We start from the raw sequence: 23,604 nt of genomic DNA, 5'->3' as shown, positions 1-23,604 counted from the left end.
GCTAACCATTCTTTTACAGCCACTTAACTTCAACCATATGAATGCCAAAACTTTATAAATGGCCATTAACTGCCCCAAGTCTCCATTCTTGAACTCACTCTGCTTGATTAGTAAAAGGATGATCAGCATCAGCAAGTGCTCTTCAGCTTCATGTGATTCCAGGAGGTTGAACCATTGATGGGGCCCTAGCATGTAGGCTGAAGGGTCAAGTCACAAGGTTCATGTATTCCACAATTATCGCACCCTCAATCTTGATTTTAAAAAGTTAAATCACATTAAAGCTTTGACTTACAGAATCATTAGAGACCTTATTTCTCTTAAGGGAAAGTGGTTTGACAAAGTCGAAGCAGCCAAGTGGACAGGCTACCAGGAGACCGTGGCTGTAATTGATGGACACTTGGCATGCTCTGTGCGCCTGGCGATTTGTAGAATCCATAAAAAGAGATGTTGAGGTAATTATGTTTGTCATGATATATTGAAAGCAGGAATCGGCAAGCTAATCACAATAGCTGACAGATGTAGCATGCAGATGCTATCAGACCTCTTGTCCATGGCGATAAAATGAAAGCGGGTCATTTTAACAGGTAACAGCTGTTCATTGCTAATTTGTTCAATTATGCGCAGAGGATGCAGGCGGAGGTTGTTTCTCGGCCCTGAGGGACCTCCTCTCTCCTCTCCCTTTGCTTACAGAATGGGCTGAATAATGGAAATCCATATCCCACATATAAAGTATGGTCACAATACAGAAAACAGCAACAGAAACAATTGGGTCTGTGTTGATTCAGGATGCTTTTGCAACACAGAGAATAACATCAATGCAAATTACTTCCAGCATAATTTCTTGTGTGATCATTCAGCACTGTGTCTTCATGACGGTGGGTTGGAAATGCTGTATAATGCAGTGTATTCCTGATAAATGATCCACGGTGACTATATCAGGCTTGTGAGAAAGCAACATCATATGTCCAACGATGCATCTAACATGTTCAAGAAACCATGGATAACCATACCGGCCTCACTGGGAAAGAGTAATGCTATTCAGTACAGAAGAAAAATGCACTATGGGATGATGGAGATCACTCAGAAGTATAATGTTATTGTTAGCGATGAGAGATTGTCTAGCCCCAGATTGATTTGATGCCATGAAGTTTCCTCTACAACATGGGCTTATCCTGACCTTTTAGGGAAAAAATTGATTTGGGAACTTGCCTCCTGCATGGCTGCCAAATCAAGCCAGTAAAACCACTCCAACCAGTCAATCATCAGTGGAAATAATCATAGTTGTTTCAACCTGAGGTAGCATAACCTAAAAAAAAAATCCACAGTTATTTCTGTCCAAAGTAAATCACACGGCTGTTAACGGTGTTCTTGTTTTCTATTATTACTGTAGTGCTTTAATATGATGAATGAACAATGAGAAGTGAAATGTGTTGCAGATAATTTAGTGCTTTAAAACACAGTAGATGCACCACTAATTCGAGCTGATAATTATGGCTGTTGTGCATTTAACCTCTTTGCCTTTCTCTTTGTTTTTCAAGATAACTTTGAGACTGCAGAACAACTTAAAAATAAATTTGCTTCCTACAAGCATACTGTGCTCTCTCATGGTCTCCTTCACATTCACACAGAGAGGGAGGAAGGGAGGTAGTACTGTCAGGTGAAAAGTAGCAAACAGCACCAGTATTTAAAAGCTTTAATGTTTTTCATTATAATCCTGAACCAAACATTTTAGATATGACAGCTACTTAATGTCAGAACAGACAGATTTTTTCCCCCTGCTTATTAACTTCACTAAATCAAACTGGCATTTCTGATTTGGTGAGATAATATATAATCTTGACATATCTGTTCGTTTTCAGTGATTCAACATCCAAATTCAATTTTAGATATTTTCTGACTTCTTTCGTTTTGTCAGGCAGTTTTTTTTTTAGTCTGCATATGCAATAACATTTTAGTGCTGTACTAAGCAATTGCATGTCTGTCTTTACTATATATTCTGCTCAATTATATAACCTATCAATGAACAAAACTCATTATTTGCTGAAAGTCTACACATAGACAAGAATTCACTGATTTTGATTACAATTTTAATTCTAGATTAAGATGATGATCAGTTGTACAATACTAATGCAGCTTTGTTTTGTGTGATATATGAGACAACAGCCCAAAGTCCATTTAGCAAACCATTACTTTGGCATCCACAACTTTTGTGGCACAAGTATGATTTCTTTAAATATATGTTCAATGCATGGAAAGTGAGAGAAATATTGTTTCCCACTAGAAAAATAGACAGGCCATAGTTTGCCATTAAAATCATGCAATGTAAAAGTTTTGTGGTTGTGAGGGTGGATGACCACATTCTTCTGTCAGTATACCTGCTTCTCATCAAGGCAATGCTGAATGTTTAAATATGTGTATTTATCGGCCTTCAACCCTGATGAACTGGGCTTAAGTCACTTCTCATGCTGAGGAGTAGCCCATTTTTGTTCAACATTACTTAAAAGTACACTTTCTGCGCCCTAGTTCTCCAAATATCAAAAAGTCATTCCAGCAGAGTTTCAAAATGTCAAAGGTGCAGCTGAGAGGACATCTTGGAATTGGAGGTGCTATTGGATGCTGCTGTAACAAAGTCACAGAGTAAACCTTTACAGTAATATGGCCTATAGAAAGACTGCAATCTCTTACCATTTCTCATCTCACCAAAAGACATAGTGGAGGGTTTAATTTCTAATCTATTAATGTTGGATTATTTTTGTGTTCATTCTCATTTTAAACTTAAGGTTTTATTTACAGGCCATAAAACACAAGCCTCTACAATAGCTGGAGCTTCATTCACACCTTCTAACCATCAAGGCTCAACTAGCATTATCTCCCCCAGCGATCTGAGCAAAGTTCAAAATACAGAGGCTGACAGTTGTAAGGCCAAAACCTCCCATATGCTTTCTGAAATCCTCACACAGAGAAATGTCAGAAACAAACACAAAACACTGGCATTGGAAATAAAGGATTTTTTTTTACTCATGCTGAGCTTCTGCTAAACAGGTATGCATGTTTTGTGTTTGTTTTTTATCTGAACATTTGCAATTGGGGAGACTTGTCTAGTTAAATTATTCATTGGCTCTGATTACTATAGTAAAGTTGACAGCCAACAGTTTAACAGTCAAACAGCACTGAACAGAGGACTTGGATTTAGTGTTATTATTTTGTATTATGTTATATACTGTTGAGCAAAGCACAGTGAGGGAAGTGAAGAAAACATTGATGCCTATAAACTCAGTTCATGTTGATGATGTGGTCTGATGGCCACTGGTTGTTCCTCATGAGAGATTTTTAGCCACGGTGGTGGAGTGGCTTCGGGATGGCCATGTTGGTCCGATGGTCAGTCTGACAGTCGATCCTTCAGTTTAGTCCTGACTGACATATAAACAATTATTGGATGGATTGCCATTAAATTTTGCACAGACATTCATGGTCCCCAGAGGATGTTTCCTAATGACTTTGTTCCTTGCCTGACTTTTCCTCTACTGCCACCTTGAAGTTGACATTACTGGTTTTAAGTAACATGTCTAAACAACTATTGGATTGATTGCCATGAAATTTGGTACTTACATTCATTTCCCTGTCAGGATGAATTGTAATATTTTTGGTGAGCCCTGGTCTTCTTCTTTTGGTGATCTACTGCCATCATCAGGTTAAAAAAATTTATTTGTCCAATACCTGCAAAGCTAACACAATTCTCATCAGCCTCAACTGCAATTTTTGTTCAGTGTTAATTAGCTACCACACTGAACTAAGATGATGAACATGTTAAACATTATACCAGCTAAACATCAGCATGTTAGCAATGTCATTGTGAGCATGTTTGATGTTTGCATTTAGCTCAGAGTGCAGACTCACTGTGTAGCATGGCTGTAGAGTCTTGTGTTTTGTTTGTGCTCTTCTGGTTTGAAGCAGACATGATGGGACACCAAAATGAGTGTTTAGCTGTACAGTAATCTGAATCTGAAGACATTTGGGTTGTTGACACCACTGTCAATCAATTCTAATCAAACCACACATGCATATTCGTAATGAAGCCAATAGATTAGCAGCAGATTTCATTAGAGCTTTGAGTGTTTTTGTATCATTGATTGCTGCTTATTTAAGTAAGTAAGTTATTGAGAAATACCAGATCTGACACAAAATTTGAATTTAATTACATTGTTTGATGGATCAAGAACTTAGTGCTGCACTTTGCATCAGCACTTATTTCTGTTGGTCCTGATCTATATATATATATATATATATATATATATATATATAACTTGAGTTGTCAGTGTTGAACTATTAGTGAAATTTTAATGTGATAAAAGGTCTAATTCATCTTATTACCTCATAATCTTTTCATAGCAGAAGAATAGTGTTCACTTTATTCCCGACTACAAACTATAATTTATGTTTTAAAGTGCATACCTCTCAAAAATGTATGAAACTAATTTATAATCACCAAGGACAAGGTGTCTGCTATATTTAAACCACATGCAAGACTATGACTAAGAGGTATGGGTGGGGTTCAATGGATTATCAACCACCACGTTTTACTTGCGGAATATATCTAAATATGTGAAATTTATTCATCTTCATAGCTGTCACTCAAAGACATTATCCTGTGAGCAGCCAGCAGTCTCTCATTATGCAAAATCAAACAAGACAGCGGAATTGAGTTTGGTGTCCCAGAGTAACATAAGCAAATATAGCCTGACAACTCATATTGGAGAAGACTTAGAAGTTTGCCTATGTCTGGATATCAAGACGACGGTTTGGGCAACTACAGGCACATGATACCTTTGTCTGCAGAGGGAACAGAACAAACAACTTTCTAAGCCTCAAATCCACCAAATCTGAAGCAATATGAGGATATGAGGAAGTGCTTTGGTGTGATCTTTAATGGAGATGTCCATCTGTGTGTGTATGTGTGTGTGTGTGTGTGTTTTGTGTGATCAGATCTTCCTCACATCAGAAGTCAGGAAGTCAGTGCTTGCATGAAATCATATAGCAGCTGGTTTCCTTAGAACAAAAGTTACCTATTAATGTTCATTTCAAAAGAAATTACTTTTTTCTAACACATGGTGATAAAGGATATGAAATATATGGTCGCAGGTCTCACAAGCTACAATGACAGATGTCTCATATTGTTAAGGCCTGTGAGAGTCAGACATAAATGTGTTTGGATCATCGGTGGTGCGACAGTGCCCTCCTGTGGATCCATTTTGCTCTGCACCTCAGCTACAGATCCACTTTCTTCACTGGTCAGAGACCTGCCAAGTATAATAATGAATCACAGACAATTATTTTAAACTATGAACAGCCCCGACACAATGGGTTTTCAACATCAGCTTGAAAGGCCACGAACAAAAACAATGTGGAGAGCTGAGATGTATAATGAAAAGAGTGTCCACATTGTTTCATCTTGTCATGTAAAACACTGGGAGCTTGATTTTGAGCCATTGTCACACTGCACTGTTGCCAAGAAAGCTCAAAATCCCCCTCATTCTGTACAGCGCAGGAGATCACTTTAAAATAACTCATATCCATAAAATGTCACAGCAGCAAGTGAATAATGACTACGGAATATTGTAACTATTGTACCATGAGCAGCTTCATCTACTCATCCATTCCCAGAACTCATAAATATCAATTTTATGGTCTAGCATAGGCTAAGCCACTTTTGTGAGCATGATAAGACAAGGGCCCAATGATTTAGGCCTGTTTAGTCATCGAGATATATAGTCAAGACGGATGAATTTATGGTGATGAAAGTGCGGTTACAGTATTTTTGGTTCATGCTGTAAATTTTAACAGAAATGAAGGATTGACTTCAGTTTTGCCCTTAAGCCTCAGAGATAGTCTGCACATACTGGAATGAGCTTAAAATGATTGTGGTTACGCTTCCTTTAAAATCCAATTTTTTTTTCTTTCTTTCACTTTTTCCTCAATTTTTGGTTTCTCTCACAGTCTGTTCCGTAACGTGAACGTCAATGTGAAATGAAAGAATACAGTTTGTATTATATCAACTCTGACTTTGCATGAAATAACATCACTTCCCCCCCTCAGTCTTCTGTTGTGATGAGTGAATGGGTTTCAGCAAAACTTTGGAAATGGTTGACGGTATTCATACGTGAAAAACTAAAATATTATTTGTACAACAAAACTTCTCATTTCCTCAATTTTTCATCCCTCCATCTATCTCCTCTACCTAACACCATTAACTGGGATTTAAAAACATACTGCATCATAGTGACGTCTGAATGAACCACTAAACTTCAGATGAATTCTACTGATTCGCCAGTTTTGGTCTGTGATGTCATAAACCTTGATTCTATCCAGACAAGTGTTGCCATTAACATCCTGCTGGTGATATGAGATCCAGAGATTAAAATCTTATTAAATATGGACAAAAACAAAATTATTTGATCATGTTTCAAGGTTAGAAAGAAATGCATTCTTAGTGTACTGTCAAGTATAAATAGGCTGCTAATAATTTGATTTTGATGACTGCCCTTCATCATTCTCCCTCTGCATGCTGACTAAGCTTCAGATATTAAAAATTGTAATTGTAGAGGGAAAAGTATGTACGAACAGTTGCATTTCGGCCATTTTTACAGCCACTTTACCTGCCAGCCTTTAGAACACAATATTTCTCTTTTTCTGAGAGGCCTTTTGAATTTGTGATGTAATCATACATGGATGTTTTTATGGATATGGATTTCATGTGGCAAGGACACTTTGAAGAGCATGCACAACAAAAACTGTTTGAGATGATCATTTTAGGAATAGAAATTATGATTTTAATCAGAACACTCAAGATAGTGAAAGATCGTTTCTTAGATGTTTCTTTAATTCACATGTTCGTAATTGTGTAAGTGTTTGCAAAGGCTTGTGTGCTTCCTTCTTCCTCTTTTCTAACAGTGCAATTGAAATATATGAAAAACAAAGACAATTCATTCATTTTGGGCTTTTCAGGTAGGTGACAATTATGTTATATATTCCCATCCGATCACAAATGTCAGTGTTCCAGTGGGAAAGAATCACAATCTACCTCTCAGTTGTATCTTTTCAGATTGTAGCTTGAAAGAATAACAAAAAAAATAGAAAATTGGAATATTTTCAAATCTGAAACACTCTAAAGGGATAGTTCAGATTTTTTGATATAACATAAGTGAGTTGCATGCTGGTACTGAGACTGATGCATGGACAGTCGCTCAGTTTACAGATCCTGTGGATGAAGATATCCCACCGAGCTGGCAGCTTGTGAGAGAACTGAAAAGCAGCAGATGGGACCAGTTATCAAAAGCATTTTAAATCAAAACACCGCACTCAAAAAACAAAAAAAACAAAAAAACACAAACGCATACAAGAGAAGACATCATCTTTACCTTTATCAAGCTTCTGCAGCTAGATTCCTGTTGGCTTAACTATCGACTTTACAATAAAGATATAAATGCCAAAAAGTAATCTTTAAAAAGAAAGCAATTGTGTTAAAAAAATACCAGTTGATATAATATGTCAATGTGTATCAAGACTGAGTTGGTTGTACTATTTTCAGGCCCTTTCCGATGCGATGGACTCTAAAATACTTATTATAAATAGAACCATTTAGCATCAAATCCAGATCGATTATCAATGTTCCGACTCCATTTAGATCCTCTTAAACAGTCCACTTTAAAGCTTCGTTTTAAGTACCTCCTGTTTCTTGGGCAGATCACAAATCCTGGTGACAGGACACAGTATTTTAGGCTCTGATGAGGACCTGAAATGTTAGACCTCCCACATAAATTAAGACAATCACAATGGAGATATTTGTAGTTTTGTTTTAATAGAGTTCATTCTCTCAATCCATTATAAAATAGCAATTAAAAACTTTTTTTTTTAAATCCAGATATTTACATATAAACAAGTGGCTGTGCAAAATTTACAAGATATTGGCAAAAAAAAACGTCATACATTTGTCTTATTTGTCATATACTGTGTATATATATGACAATTACGACAAATTTGCCCAATTTGAAGTTGTCAACTGATAAATCTACAAGTAGCAAACCTAAGTATATACAGTAATAAAATTTACCAATAAACATTCTTTCATAAAATGACAAAGGTATAAAGACCAAAATTAGTATGTGTACTAAAAATATAAAAAGTTATAAAGTGGGTATGTTCATCTGATCAACTTGTTTTAGAAAACTGATCTGTCAAAGTGCAGTTCTCGTTCTGCATTTCATGTCCATGTTTACCCACCTCAACCTCTGTCACTCATAAATATAAAAATGCAGACATCTAACTTATTGAAAAATGTGTCATTCACTTCAATGAGTGTAATCAATAACATATTTTTGGGACTTGTTTTCTTCAAACTCACATGAACTACACAGCCTGTATACTTTACATTACTAATAACTATTTAATTTCCAAATTATACCATACGAGTTTCGATTTTTTAATGTCACCTCAGGCAGTCATTCCTTCCCTTTTTTTTTAAAAAAATGGAACAAAAAGCAGAGCAAAATGTGCCTGAGTCAGGCAACCCATCACAGTAAACATCCTGCACAAAGATATTTTAGTCAAAGGATATTTTAACATTTGAAAAGTTTGCAGTTCTTTGGTTGACGTTCATAAAAGAATGTCGAAAAAAATTACTTAATAGCTCTGCTTCTTAGTAACAAAATTCAAGTAACATAGAGCCAAGTCCACATTATCATTTTCATAATGTAAATGTTTCACTGTTCTTAGATTTCCTTGAGCACACACTAGAAAACCTGCTGATTTTACAGTCATTGTGTGCAACAATCATGTAGCGAAAAATGATTACTTTAGTAAGAACACCTGCTGTGACAGAAGGTTCACTTCCTTAAGTTGAATTTCATACCGTCACTGACAAACTGAATGGAAACTGCTGACTGCTGAGGTGGGGGGAAAAAAATTCCGAATGTATGGTATGTGTGTGTATGTGTATGATATGCTTCAGCAAAGATAGATAGGAATGTAAAGTATGTGTAGTCTGTGTAGTAAATGTGCTACAATCTGAGTAAAATGTGGAGTTTCTCTTTCAACCACTGTGTCAGGAACGCTCACAGTAAATGCGCTATTGTGGTGAGAGTTCAAATACCAACACCTGTGATTGCATCATGCACGACACATGACATGTAAATAATTACTTTTTGTTTCCAGTCGAGCAAAGACGAACAAAATAAGCACAGGACAAAACAATAAAGCACGCATCCTTACAAATCTGGAGAGAAGTGTCGGACAGATGAAAGTTTTTTAAAAATGATCAACACATTCTAATCCATATGGCTTAATTTGGTAAGAAGGCAACTCAGCAGACGACGGGACTATTAGTCTCCGTAAAACAATCCACAGGCATCAAAACTGTGCTAAAATATAGTATATATGTGTGATAAATTAAAATCTCTATTTACGTTAACATGGTCAACAAAATTAGCATTACTGCAGTACTGTAAAAAATCAGGCTGTTGCACCTGAATGTTGCACATGAATCTAAAAAAAAAAAAAAAAAAATCAAACCACTTCAGAGATTTGCTGCTACAATGCGGATGTCAGTGCAATGACACTGACAAGGTTTTCAGATCTTAAGTGCTCAGTTCAGTTAAAGACATTTTTCTTGTATGCAGCATGGGGCAGTGCATGGGTGAAGTGTGTTTGGGTGCAACAGTTCTCTGCAGAGCGAACCGAGCTGAAGGGCATGCTGAAATGAAGGCCGAGCTCCGATGTTTTGCTCCATCTCTGCGCTGAAAATACAAAAAGGCCTGTGCTTGAAGAGGCTTTTAAAAGCTGATGTCTCTTCGGAGTTCCAGATCATTCTCATCCCACAGACAGATGTCTCGTCATTCAGCAGTGAGTGATCAAAGAAAGTACCGGCAAAAAGGGTCTGAGCTGCCGTTCAACTCCGCTTCCTTAATGCCACTGAGTGGGACTAGTCATTTTAATGCGAGTGCTATTTTAGGAAGCCTTTATAGAGCAGGTGTGAGTGACTGGTCCCTTTTTCATTCTCCAGGCAGAAGAGCAGGTCCCTGAGGTTGACTCTAGTGATGCGCTGTCGCATAAACTGTCTGGAGCCTGCTCCACTGGAGCCACCAGGCTGGGAGGGGCCCGACCCTGACCCCTGAGGGGTTAAAAAAAAGCAAATACGAGAAAGACTTTTACTCTTTTATTAATCTTTTTGTTGCAAATGTTTTACAATTCAAAATAAATGCATCACGTCTACGGCAAATTGCTATATGTTCCTCACCTCTGCGCTGGCACCCCTGACAGGAGAGTCCATTTTCCGTTTTTTCCTCGGACCGATTGCTGCCAGCGCCGTTAGGTTGGCTTCTCTCTGCCTGATCTGAGCCAGTTCCTGCTGCTGCATCTGGAATACAAGCAAGAACACACGGATTAATCTCACAGACAGACTCGTCATAATGCCGTTACTAGTTATATTAGCATGCATTTACCTCTTTGGCCTTCTGTTTAAGTCTGAGCTGCTCCGGGTCCTCTTGCCGTGACCGAGACTGCAGTTAAGGTAGAAGACGTTTTAATATTTCAAGACAGATATGTTAAATTTATTCAATCAATTATTTTATTCATTCACTCACTCAGTTATTCTATCTGTCCTCTAGTGACTGTTAGCAGCAGAGGAAATGTGCTAATGACACAATGTCACTCCTTTCCTTGTCTTTGCAATCATGGTAGCATGTAGGATTGTTCCTGTCAATGATTCTGTGTCCTTGTTATGTACTGTTACCTTGGCAGCCTTCAAGAGGATCTCTCTCTCCTGCTCTTCCTTCCTTTGCTTCTCCATCTGATCCAGCTGCTCGAAGAACTTCAGCTGGGCTCGCACATCGCTGACCTGCTCGTGCCGCTCGTCCTCCTGAGGAATGAATAAAGTAAGATATCGCAAGAAAGGACAGAGAGGTACAACAGGAAAAATGAAAACAGGTTAAACGGCGATGGGTCTCATCCACTCTCAGATTACAGTCGTTAATTATCACCTTGAGGTTGACGTTCTTCTGCTGTGCCACTTGTGACACCTTTTCCAGCAGGTTTTGTAGCCGTTGCTGTGTAGCGTGGGAAATGAAGTTAATCACATCTGAGCCCAACTCGCTGACACCAAACTTCTTACCTGTCACGACAGAGGAAGAGAGGGATAAATATATAGACAGTGTGAGAGACCATGTCTACCTTTAAAAGCAAGAACGTGCTGTACATTTTCTCCAAAGTTCACGTGTTTTTGTGTGTGTGTGTGTGTTTGTCTCACCGATCTCCAGGGCTCTTCGGGTGAGTAAAGAGGTGGAGAGGAAGGTCTCATCTTTACAGGATCGAGTCACCGCGCCAACAAGCTCTGAGTTGGTTGCTAGGATACGGGCGCTCTCCTCCGACAAATTGACTCCTGCCATGGAGGCCACATCATTGATATCATCATCATCCCTGGGTGAAATGAAAAGTGACGAGTCTCATCATCATTTAAAAGAACAAAAAAAAAAAACATCAAAGGTTTTATGGGACAAACTGAACGAGACATAAACTGATATTTTGTATTTAAATCTGACATCTTTTTTTTGTCTGCATACATTTATTCAAAATATATATTAATTAATAATAGTTCATAATATTTTAATTTAGCTGCAGTACTCTTTTGTAGCTGGAAAAATACTCCCACAGCTAGAAAAAACATTAGGCTAATTTATCATGCTGCCCAATTACTGAGTCCGACCAAACAATTGCAATTTAATCAGAGCAGTTCATATATCCACACAAATTTACTCTGGTGTCCCTCAATGGTAGTTTCAAAAAAGACGTTGTCAGACTTCAAAAACACTGCGACTGCACTAATCTAACTGGATTGTCTAATTTTTCCTACACACAAAAACATATGCCATCAGAATAATTTGACTCTATAATCAGATCATATGAAGAAAAATTCTACACATAGTGGCTCTGAACTATAACACGTCAGGCAAAACAAATGGTTCAATCTCTTTTTCTCCATCTTTCAGTTGGCAAATAACGAAACCGTCCATATCAATCATCATCATCTGCTAAAAAGAGGAATTGAAAGCGTACGGTCTTCCGACAGACACGCAGCAGGTTTACTTTGCTTTCTGTCAGCAGTTTTCACCTCTGTGCTGTCGCTTCCTGCTCTCCTTGACAACTTATTTTTTGTTTCAGTCCAAACACACAACATAGGTGTTCTCATTAACAAGTTTCAGTAAGTTTCAACAGTCATACTTGCTACCTGTTACTCAGGGTAAAACAAAAATTCATGTGCTCCACAATCAAATCACTATTTTATGCTCATAAATTCATCTTACAGCATAAACCTGTCTAGTAGTTACACCTGTAGAGTCTACTGCAATCCGATACAACAGCCATGTAACGACTCCTATCTTTGTAAATGAAGAAAAATGTTACTACCATGATAAATTACGCATGACCAGTTTTGCTTATGAGGTCATTAATTCAGATAATTACTGTAGTAATTAGCAAATGTGTCTGTGTTAATGAATTTATCATTACACAACAGAAGGGTGGCAAAATATGAACAGAAACTAGGACGATAGAGTCAGCACACTGAAATCTCCCAAAGCAAAAACCGACTCATTTTTATGACAGATCACCCTACTTATGTCGTTAGAGCTGCGCTGCTGAATGGCCAAAAAATTCTGGACACGTGCAGAAATGCGTGGCTCAACACTGGTAAAGTAATGTTAGGCTAAACAAAGCCTGAAAGCATATAAACCTGGGTCCTGTTTTAAAGCAGAGTTTAATTTTTTTTAAAAATCTTGGTAAGATACACAGCCACTTACAAAGTATCAGTAATGTTGCATTTATGAGTCTCATGTTTTTGCTAACTGCTGAACAACATCAAATATCATTAAAAAAAAAAATCAGAGCAATCTTAAAGACTTTAGAGAAATAAAACAGTGCAAATATGTCACTAAAGACTTCTCCTGATGACTACTCGGGGACCAGTATTTAAGAGACACTGACGATATTTATCTGGATTTGTCACAGACCTGAAGGTTCCCCCTCCTGCTTCCTTCAGCTTGTTTTTCTGAGCGGCAGTGAGAGGAGCTTGACTGACGATTTGTACTCCTTTGGCCCCTGGAGCCAACGTCTGCTTCACTGCGGGAACTAATGAGAAACACACAGGGGAAAAAAGCAAATTCAGATTTTTCTTGCTAACTAAGAATAATTAAATGCAGTTACAGTTAAATTTGTTAGTGTACAGTTACATTCTGCACTATGACATTAATCGAATTTGTAATTGCCTGGAATCAAATTTGGCAACTTATGTTCAAAGCTTACAATTATACAGACTATCCACAAGGTGGCAGCACTTCCATTACTGTACAAAGTGAACGGGAGTCAGACCTCATACAGATAGAGGGAACCAGTGCATTTTAATGTTTTCCAGTGACTTTCTTCAAAGCATTTTTTAACATGTGACTTTATAAGCATCTGCTGATTGGACACTGCCTCAGACTGTGTGTTCAGATTCAAATAAAGAAGTACAGAAATAAAACATTCAGCACGAGTACTGAACAATTAAATGAAGCGTACTCAGATCACTGTATGGAAGAAATAAAATAATCATAAGTGACTGTGGAGGATTAGCACGCACACACACACACACACACACACACACACACACACACACCTGAATGCAGCTGTTTGACCACCTGCGGCTGGCCCACGATGATGCGACTGTGAGGTTGTCCTCTGAGTGTTACCATGGGAGACTGAGCCAGGGTCACCTGGGGCCTCACCACCGTCCCCTGTTGCTGTGGCACTATCTACGCACAATTAGAGAGAGACGCGATGAGAAACACGGAATACGATCACGAACAAGATCAGAAGTATGAACTGTCACATACAAGGTTTCCACCTCTAATGCCAATCACTGAATTCGAGTAAAGGTAATAATTTCCACTAGCAGGCAAAATTACCAGTCCAGGTTTACTGTGCGGTGTCTGAGTGAGGCTGATAACTGTGGTTTTGGTCGCGGCAGTGCTGGTGGCTGTAGTGGCGGCGGTGGAGAGAGGAGGTCGCAGCACTACAGCGGTGAGGGCTGTGGAAGCTGCCGCAGCGGGCTGAGTGCTGGGCTGAGGCAGCAGGCTTTGATGGATGAAGGCTTCCGAGTCTGGGGTCATCTGACGCAGTGCTGGGAGACTTCTCTACAGGCCGAGAGAGAACAGAGAGTGAGCATATATTCAGTTTGATACAGTCACCTTTCAACGTAGGATAGATGTGGTTATTATAAAGTAAAAGTGGCAGCAGTTAGGGATAAATGGTACAGTCTTTATCATATACTGTACTGAAAACAAACAGAAGTGCAGAGAATTTTGTTTTTGTTTTATTACCTAGCCTGTATCTAATGAAAAGTTCATAAAGGCTTTTTATTTTTTTTTCCTTTGTTTTCACTTCTTAAAATATCCGAAAATTGGAGATCCCACTGGGAAAACTGTGTGAGAGCTATTTGTGATAGCTTAGAAGTGTTTTCCCACTATTAAATCAACAAATAGGGCACTGATGAATATCTTTTTAGATTTGTTTTGATTGTGGTTAAACTGACATAATGATCTGATTATTAAGTAGTCAGCTCATACTAGCAGAGGAAAAAGTCTGACAATAAATGTACTCCTGCATCATTGTACATGTAAATCACTCAATTTCTCCTTACCTGAATTTTATATGTACACAATGATATGTCTATTTCTAAATTTGGGATTAAGTGATGTCAACATTATGCCTGTTTCTATTCCAATGAGCCTACTGAAAGCCATCCTTCAGTTGCCATTTCGGGAAAACTTTGGGAGGGATGATGATGCTCTGCACTTCCTGCAACCCAGTGTTGTTGGATGAGGACATACAGTGGAAGAAGATTGTTGGAAACAAGTTTGATGACGGTGAGAGGTGAGACTTAAGAGTCTCCATATCACCATCTGTGCACATATGCAGTGATGTTTTATGCTTATTTTACACTTTACGTTTTACACTTATTTTACACTTATAACTAGACAAAGAATGCCTATTTATAAGAGGCAGGAGCAGGACGCAAGAATATTATGCCATACACAACTTTCAGAGCAGACTGTGCATTAAGAGAAAACGTTCCTTTTTTCTCTCTGTCAGACCGATCTGTCCCTACTAGCAATTCAGAAGGGCTTCAGAAGCAGTTTGAGCATGCTGGTGTTCGTTATACAACTTTAACAAACAAACCTTGTGTTTGATGCAGGATAATAAACCCATTGTTTAACCTATTCATGCCCCACTGGTGTCACTGGTTAAATTCCCAGGTTGTAACTGTTTAAAGTCTGTTTAAAGTCTGTTTAAAGGAAAATATTATATACATGTTAGAAAATAACTGCTGAGCTGAGCGTTACACTTCTGTGTTCAGGATTTTTTGGGCGAGCCTGAAATGGTGGCTTGATGACGTAGATGGATTACTAGCATGACCCCCCCCCCCCCCCCCCCCCCCCCCAACTAAATATAAACACTAGAGTGCACGTACTCATAGTTACTATTTTTACTTACACTGGGTAGTTTTACAAACTTTCATCAGACACAACTGGGATTCACTTTGGATAATCCCCTGCTACTGGTGAATGAGACCATTGCAGTCAATGACAGCGCTCAAGGAATTAATTTAAACCCAGCTGAAGCGTCTGTTGATGAGTGAAGCCGGCAGCGGCTTTGGCTTAAGCACCAGCTGTTTGGCTGAGAGGACAGGTAGAGTTAATGGACGCAGGGCCAGCAGCAGCTGACACCGACCGCCACCTGCAGCTTCAGCTTCAGTACTGGCTGTGCGACTAGGAGGTCCCCGGCCAGAGGGAGAGCATTTGTTGGGCAGCGCTTCGCCAAAGCGTGATGGCCATAATGAATGCTGACGTTTCAGCAGAGAATTGAATAAATGTTAAGTGCACCAAACTCCATTGAAAAAAACGACAATTTAATATAACAATGATTGATGATAGTTCGCTTGTTAACTAGTTATTTAAGTTGCATTTTTACTGAAATGAGTTCACATTTACCTACAAAATATGCTACAGTGGCTACTAACGTTAATTTTTAAAATATCATCTACGTTGCTTGCCTCACACCTACCAACAAGGCCTATTTTAAATTGTGTATTTTTATATAAGAGTTTTGTATGAGAGCTGTTCAGTTGTGCTGTGCTTTCAGCGCTTTCAGCAGACACGCCCCCAGCCTGTCAGTGCAGAGAACACTGATTATTTTTCCACAGTTTTGAAACCTAATTTTACATACTTGATGTTTTTTTTTAAATCATTCAAATTTGACTAGCTGGTTAATTACACATTTTTCTGTGGTGTGACAAATTCAAAACACATATTTATTATTGACTTTACACAGACTTTAAACAAGAGCTGGTTCTGCAACTTCAGTTCCATACTCATGACTTCTAAATCACATAATTATACCAGTCATACCAGTCTATGTGTAAATGTGTCTGCCAAACAGAGTTGTTGACTTTTAGTTAATTAAATTGCGATGTTTACCCCGAAGGAGAAATGGTGTAATTTTACAGGATTTAATTATTTGGTCTTATGAAAAAGAAAATAACTTACATAACTTACAAAGGAAACAACTTACATTCTATAATTATTTGTGTACTGTATCTCTGAGATTTAAGATTAGAATAGGATAATAGTAACCCTGCAATAACTCTATTGTAACTGAGTTTACAGAGCCTGTAAAATGAAATGTCAAACACGTTGTATTTGTGTATCTACTTGCGTGTCACTGATCTCACCTTCAAGAAAGGCACAAGGTACGGCTGTGGTGAGGAGTTGAGCTCCCGGTATAACCTACTGGTGAAATCTTCGGGCTCTATCTTCGCTTCCTGTTATACAATAAACACAAAGGATGGATCAAAGCAGAAAAAATATAAGTTGAGAATGACAAGAATGACAAGAAAGGGATGAAGATGAGGGCAGAGAGATCAAGTTTTAAAACAGAGATGGTGGGAGAGATAAAGGAGATGATGGGGGGGGGGGGGGGGGGGGGAGATGAAAACAAAAAAGTACCAGCAGGTTCTTGACGAGCTCCTTGACGTTGGCGGTGGTCTCAGAGGACTGTTTTCCACTGGATGCCAGCTTGATCAGCGTGGACAGAAAGTTTCTACACTTTTTCACATTCTCCAGTGTCTCCTGCAAACACAGATATACACATCAGACTTTAAGTAGAGATGTAAAGCAGAACACAAAAACACCCTAAAATACCTGTATAGTTCATTATTTATCTATGACAGATTACACAGATAAAAGCATTCAACGTTAGTATTTCTCTCTTACAGCTGAGACTGCTGTTGGGGTGACAGGGCTCCCGGTGGCCCCGAGGGTCCCCACCCTCTGCGTTACTGCTGTGGCTGCAGATCCGGGCTGCACTGTGGTGGGCGTTCCTAGTGGCTGTCCCGGGGTGGCGGCAGTTCCTCCCAGCATGATGGTGTTCTATATGAGTCAGTGAATATGCGGTTATGAGATGACACTCAGGAAAATGACAAGGTCAGAATAACGGTTTCCAGTACAGTACATTCACCCCTTAATGGGACATAATCCTTTTCAAGCTTTACTTTTCTAGGATAGAATTGTGTTATTATTGTATGTTTGTAAACTATGTATACAACATGTACATGGGGTATTCACAACGCTCCTCTTCCACCTCTTAATTACAGCAGAAATACTGTAGCTGTAAAGAGATGATGTGCAAAACAGACAATAAAAACCTCAAGTAGAAATCCATGACAACCTGAACAATCACAAGAAAAATGAAAACAGCCAGCAAGGTTTTCAAAGTAGCCAAACAAACAGGCCATCCAGAGAAGAGAGACATGTTCTGGTATTGATGCAAAGAAAAAAATCATCCTTTCAATGAACAGTTACTAGAAAAACCAAAATGACCACACAACATATGAAACAGATTCAGAGTGGGTTTTATCAAGCATTTCTGAGTAATAAATCAGTCCTAACTTGTCCAAATGGCTGAAAGTGATGCATATTAAGTCTTACTTTAGACATGGGAGTAAAAACATTATATTATTTTTCTCATTTTGAGACATTACTTCCATCTCCTTCTGGATGTGAGAGAGCTTCAGAGCTGTGCTAACCTCTTCTCAGCAGGTGGACAACGACAGAACAATCATGTGCTCATTCCAGGAGCACATTCATTTCAAATAACAACAAGCTTCTTCAAAACACACATACTTGATTTAATCTTCTTGTGACTGATTTTGTCTCTGTCCTGGATAATCAAATTGTTTGGTGCCTATTATTGACAATTCTAACGGAAGTAAATGCCTTTAGAGCAACACCAAACTAGAATGAGAGAAGCTAAATTTTTGTGCTGACCGTGTGAGGTTAGTGGACGCAGGAAACATTAAAAGAAAGAAAAAGGTCTTTTAGTGAAAAATGGAGTTTGGAAAAAGCGAAATAGCATGACTGTTTGCTTTTAAGGAGGCCATGAAGACAGCACTTTATGGCTAGAGTAATGTGGGCAGGAGGGAGGATGGAGACAAAATTATGATGTTGTTGCCATTGATGTCATCGGTCTCTCTGAGTCACAGGAGGTGCAGAAGTAGCGGCACCCAGGTTTCAGAAGTGGCAGGTAAAAATTCTAAGTGGCATGTTGAAATTTTTTCCTACTTACCACAGCAGCCAGTTGAGAATGCTGCAAAATATCTTTTATGTTAGGTTGTTTGCAGCTAAATTTAAGCCAAATTGTGTGTCAGCAAAATGCAAAATGCAAAAAAAAGCAAAATGTTCTCTTTGGTATTTGCAACTGCTCAAACAGATGTAATTCAATCCTAAGCCTTGTTTTAACAAGGTTTAGGATTACTTGAGAAATACAAAAGACTGAACTGGAGTCGTTCAAATCACATTTTTTAAAGCCTTAGCGACTGACCTGACAACTTTTTAAGGTTTTTGGCATTAGGTGCTTAATAATTTGATACCCTGGACAGGGAACTAAATACTCAAAAGGGATGTGTAAGTGGAGTTACCTGCAGCACAGGAGGCCTCTGCAGTGTCGTGGTGGTCGTCACAGTGGTCTGGACTGTGGAACCTTGCTTGATAATAGTGGTGGGGGTAACGGGACGAGCCAGCAGCGATGCGCCTGGAGCCTGCAGAACCACAGGGAGTACGCAAGGAGGTGTTACACATATGACAGTATACACAAACGCAGCAATACTGAGAAAAATAACATTGCACTACTTGTGTTTTCTCCGATAAACACTGCAAAAACTTTTATTTCACTATAAATATCCTGCTTTTAGTGTCTGTTGCTCCCTTTGGAAAGAAAGAAAGAAAATGTTTCTCTTCTTGCTCTGTATCATCTTTTTTCTTTTTGTTTTGAAACCAGATTACTTTCAAAAAGCAGATGTTGGATTCATCCACTAACAGTTCTCCTTTCTGTCGGTTTCTTCACTAATTTTAAAGTTGGATGCAAAACTCTACACATGCTAAATAAAAATCAGTTCACAGCGATAATGATTTTTATTGGTCATTTATGTGTGTATGTGAAGCCAGTAACCAAAACGTAATTAAATCAAGCTGCATTATAAAATTAAATCAGATTGACTTGAGCATTTTTCTTTACAATTTGTAATGAAAAAGTAAACTTTATGAGTTTTCATTTTCTATTGGACAGTAAAATTGTATACATTGTACACCATGACAGGCATCATTGTATGCATGGCACCTAAAACTAAAAACTAAAGCATGTGTACATGATTGTTGTCATTGTGATGTGTGTGTACTGCTCAGCCCTCGTGTTATGGATGCACCGATCCCACTTCATTCTCTTGTTTCATCTGTCTTGTTATATTTTATCTTGTTTTAACTGTCTACCTTGTTTTACTCTTTTAATCCTATTTATATGCCTCATTTTATATTGTCTTGTGTTTCTTTTAAATCTTGTATTTTATGTCTTATGTTAAGCACTTGTTATTGAAAGGTGCCTTACAAAATAAACTTGCCTCGCCTTTTGTCTCCCGATAACAAATTCTGACACCTAAACTCAGAGTAATGTTGATACTGAGTACAGATCCATCATCATCATCATCATCATCATCAGGGCTCTTTTTGTTTTTGTTTTCAGTGAAATCTGCACACTTCGCCACGTGGAACTGATCGGGATCATCCGTGACACAACATGAGGCTGTAACTACACTTCACTTCCTAACTACAAATGAAGATGTTAATAAACCAACATTCTTTTAAAGCTTGTGTTCATTTGAATTATATTGTATGAGAAGGTCACAGAGTTGTGCTGTTACAGTTATAAATATAAATGTGAGCTTTACTCTCTTCTTCCTCTATTCAATTCATGGGTGCTTGAACTTCAAAACGGATACATTAGTCAAACTGAAAAGGACAAAATGCCTGAGCATTAAATAATATTTTCTGCATAAAACATGGTGTACAGTTAAAAATGTATATAGTGACAAAGAAACAGTGTTTAATGTGTATCAGTCACATCTATCTGATATGCAGTCTGTTAAAAAAGCTCAGTATCCACACCAATACTGATCCAGCATGAATGAGTCACATTTTTTTGTGTGTTCTGGTACCTGTAGAGAAGTGATCTGGACAGGGGGAGTGCTGGTCGGAGCTGCAGGTCGTGGTGTCATGGCGCTTTGGGACTGAGACTGAGCCTGCATCTGCGCCAAGGTCTGCTGGTGAATCATCAGCAGCTGCCCACTCTCGCTGCGAACCAAGACCATGCCTGTAAGAGGCAAATGTCAGGGAGGGTTAAGATGTCAAAGGTGATGGCTTGTCTGTCCTGATCAGTCTCACCGATATATGTATGTATGCATGGAGTTTCTGACATGAGGGGTTATGATTTACTCATCTGTAGCTCCACTGATGCATGGATATTGCCTTTTGGCTGGGAATTTCTAGCCAGGAAGCGACTGGTCAGACAAAAATGAGCCTCAAACACGGTGCTATGTCCCCAGAGTCAAAACTAAACATGGAGAAGCAGCGTCCAGTTTTTATGCTCCACAAATATGGAACAAACTCCCAGAGAAGTGCAGGTCTGCTGCTAAATCAAGGCTGAAGACTTTTCTTGTTGCTGCTGCTGCCTTTTTTTAAAACCAAATGTGAGGCTTTTGATTAATATTTTACACTGCGCTGTAACTTTTATTCTCCTGTTTTGTCAGTCTTATTCTATTTTAGATTATTTTTATTTCCAATTTAACACTTTTTAAAATTGTATTTAAATGTCTTTTTATATTGCCTTGGGTGGCTTTTACATTCTGTTTTGATGCCTTTTATGTTTTATGTAGAGCACTTTGAATGACCTTGTTGAAATGTGTGATACAAATAAAACTTGCCCTGCCTTGCTTATAACTCAAAAACATTCCAACCCACAAGAAAACAACAAAGTTTAACTTTTTTCTTGTCACCAATACTTTACTGCAGCCAAATGTATTACTATGCATTGGAGCCTGTTTTTTTTTGGCCTTCCAGTACTTCATTCAATCTTCCCATCAAACAGGTGACTAGCCGTGTGATAAGAGACCAGGCTATAGTACATAGTAATACCCTGGCCTACAGCAAAGTACTACAAAGTTACAGGGTGACTGGACAGGAGAATTAAGCAGCAAAAGCAAGGACTTTTTGGGCTGAGTTGTGGGTGGATACATGTATTTAAATGCTGTAGGTAAAATGTTTAAGGACCCTTGTGTGTAGTGGCTTATCTGACCAGTCACTTTCTGGCTGGAATAACTCTCAACACATGACTCCCAAACAGAACCACTGACTACATTTGAGCAATTCATACAACTTTATGCCAAAGAAAATCTGAATCATCATCAACTAGCCAGAGGGTAAAATCTATCTGAGGTCAGAAGCAAACAATCACACCATAAGCCTTTGCAAACGGGTTAACACACACAGATACACGTGGGAGAGAGACTATAGATACACAGTACATAGCTGCTGATGTAAGAACAGTTCGCCACTGTCTGTAATATCAATCAACAGATTGCAAAAGAATGCTAGTTTGACATACTATAGTGGAGATATGTTGTCCACCTCTAATCTGTTGTTTGTGGCCTCAATAGACAAGTCTGTGTCCTGCCTGCTTACTACAATATGTCTCAAACCATTTCTTGCCTATTCACACACAAGCAGCTAAAAAACTTGTACAAATGAAACAAAGGTGTGTTTGTGTTTCAGACAAAGTTACTGCAAAGCTAATGATAACTTTCCAAAAGTTACCTGGTGGGAGCTGGATGTTTTGGATGTTTGGAGCGTTTTGTTGCGGCTGGGTGAGTCGAGGGGCCAGCACCTGTGGAGCAATAGCTCTTATTCCACCAGGAGCAGTGGCAGCGACTGGTGATGGTACTGAAGTCCTCAAGTTTTGCAAAACAGTCGGGCTCCTCATGGTCGCTGTTGTCCCTGTCGCAACACTTGAAGTCACAACGTGAGCACCGGTCTGTATTATAGTCTTTGCGGAGTCGAATTTGTTAACAAGCGAGCCGGTGGTGCTGGTGACACTGACAGCTGGTGATGTTAAAACGGTGGTTCCGCTTTGTGAGTTGTTAGTGGGTGTTTGCATAGGTGGCCTCACAAGCGTAACCGTGGGTACGCCTTTCACAGTGGACTGAGACGAAATGACAAGCGAAGTCACAGCGTTCTGTGCACTCGTCGAAGAAGTTCGTATGATAGTACTGGGCGCTGCAGGCAAAACTGCTGCGTTTCCTTTGTTCACCGAAACAGGTCCGTTGTTGACAACCGTAACAGTGGGCTGTGAGTTGTTGTCAACAGATGCGCCTCCGGGAATATGACAGTTCGTCACAACGGCACTTCCATTCAAAGTTTGAACACCAGTTGTTCCAGGTTTCCCAACACCAGATGTTGCATCTGATACTACCGTAACGCCTCCGCTAGCGGTCGCCGGCTTGGACTGACTCTGAGCGGCTGTCACGCTCGGTCCCGCCGCCGATGTGGTCCCAGCTGCTCCATCCATGCTTGAACCGTTGGAGCCCGCACTGTTAATGACACCTCCCTGCACTCCTGTCCCTACAGCAGCGGAAACACATGAAAACAAGGGAACAACTCTCCTATTCGCATTAGTTTCGGGAAACACACAAGTGAAGCCAAGTTAGCTACAATCAGCAGAACAACGTGACCAAAATGAGCTACTGTTAGCTAACCGGAGTGGGCAGCTATCTTACCTGCTTTAGCAAGCTCTTGTGAAAGTCCCATTTTGCTGCCCTGAACATTGGAAGTAACGTTACTACCTACGGCTGAGTTGCTGACGTGATTTGCTGCAGACTGGACCCTGCCCGTTGTATCGACGTGACCTGCTCCTCCTAGCTCAGACTCCAGAGATCCGACTACATCACTAACTACTTTTTCGTCCACCTCTGTGTTGAAGAAAACATCATCCAGCAAATCGGAGCCCGCCGCCATCTTTGCCCAGCTACGCTGGTTTGTGAGACGCATGCGCCGATTGGATGCACCCTCCGTGACGCAGCCTCAAAGGACGCTGTGATTGGTTGATCGAAGAAAATAAAGCTTGGAACAAATGGTTGCGAGG

The 23,604-nt window shown here is 39.3% G+C and overlaps 1 protein-coding gene across 1 annotated transcript; it reads right to left on the bottom strand.

The window, feature by feature from the left end:
- Positions 1-7,836: 7,836 nt before the first annotated feature.
- LOC122982364 (transcription initiation factor TFIID subunit 4-like) lies at positions 7,837-23,599 on the bottom strand. Its single transcript, XM_044351601.1, has 16 exons — positions 23,240-23,599; positions 22,281-23,084; positions 20,627-20,781; positions 19,058-19,177; positions 17,355-17,510; positions 17,088-17,210; positions 16,814-16,903; positions 13,989-14,216; positions 13,700-13,835; positions 13,056-13,173; positions 11,297-11,466; positions 11,031-11,161; positions 10,784-10,909; positions 10,494-10,550; positions 10,289-10,408; positions 7,837-10,162 (listed from the first exon to the last, which is right to left on the bottom strand). The coding sequence occupies exons 1-16, from the start codon at positions 23,508-23,510 to the stop codon at positions 9,995-9,997; spliced, it is 2,973 nt and encodes a 990-aa protein (XP_044207536.1). The 5' UTR covers positions 23,511-23,599; the 3' UTR covers positions 7,837-9,994.
- Between the last annotated feature and the right edge of the window lie 5 nt (positions 23,600-23,604).

The sequence above is a fragment of the Thunnus albacares genome, chromosome 5 (genome assembly GCF_914725855.1).
Source record: "Thunnus albacares chromosome 5, fThuAlb1.1, whole genome shotgun sequence".
Taxonomy (NCBI): domain Eukaryota; kingdom Metazoa; phylum Chordata; class Actinopteri; order Scombriformes; family Scombridae; genus Thunnus; species Thunnus albacares.
Note: the sequence above shows the minus strand (reverse complement) of the source record. Positions and strands in the feature narration are given on the sequence as shown.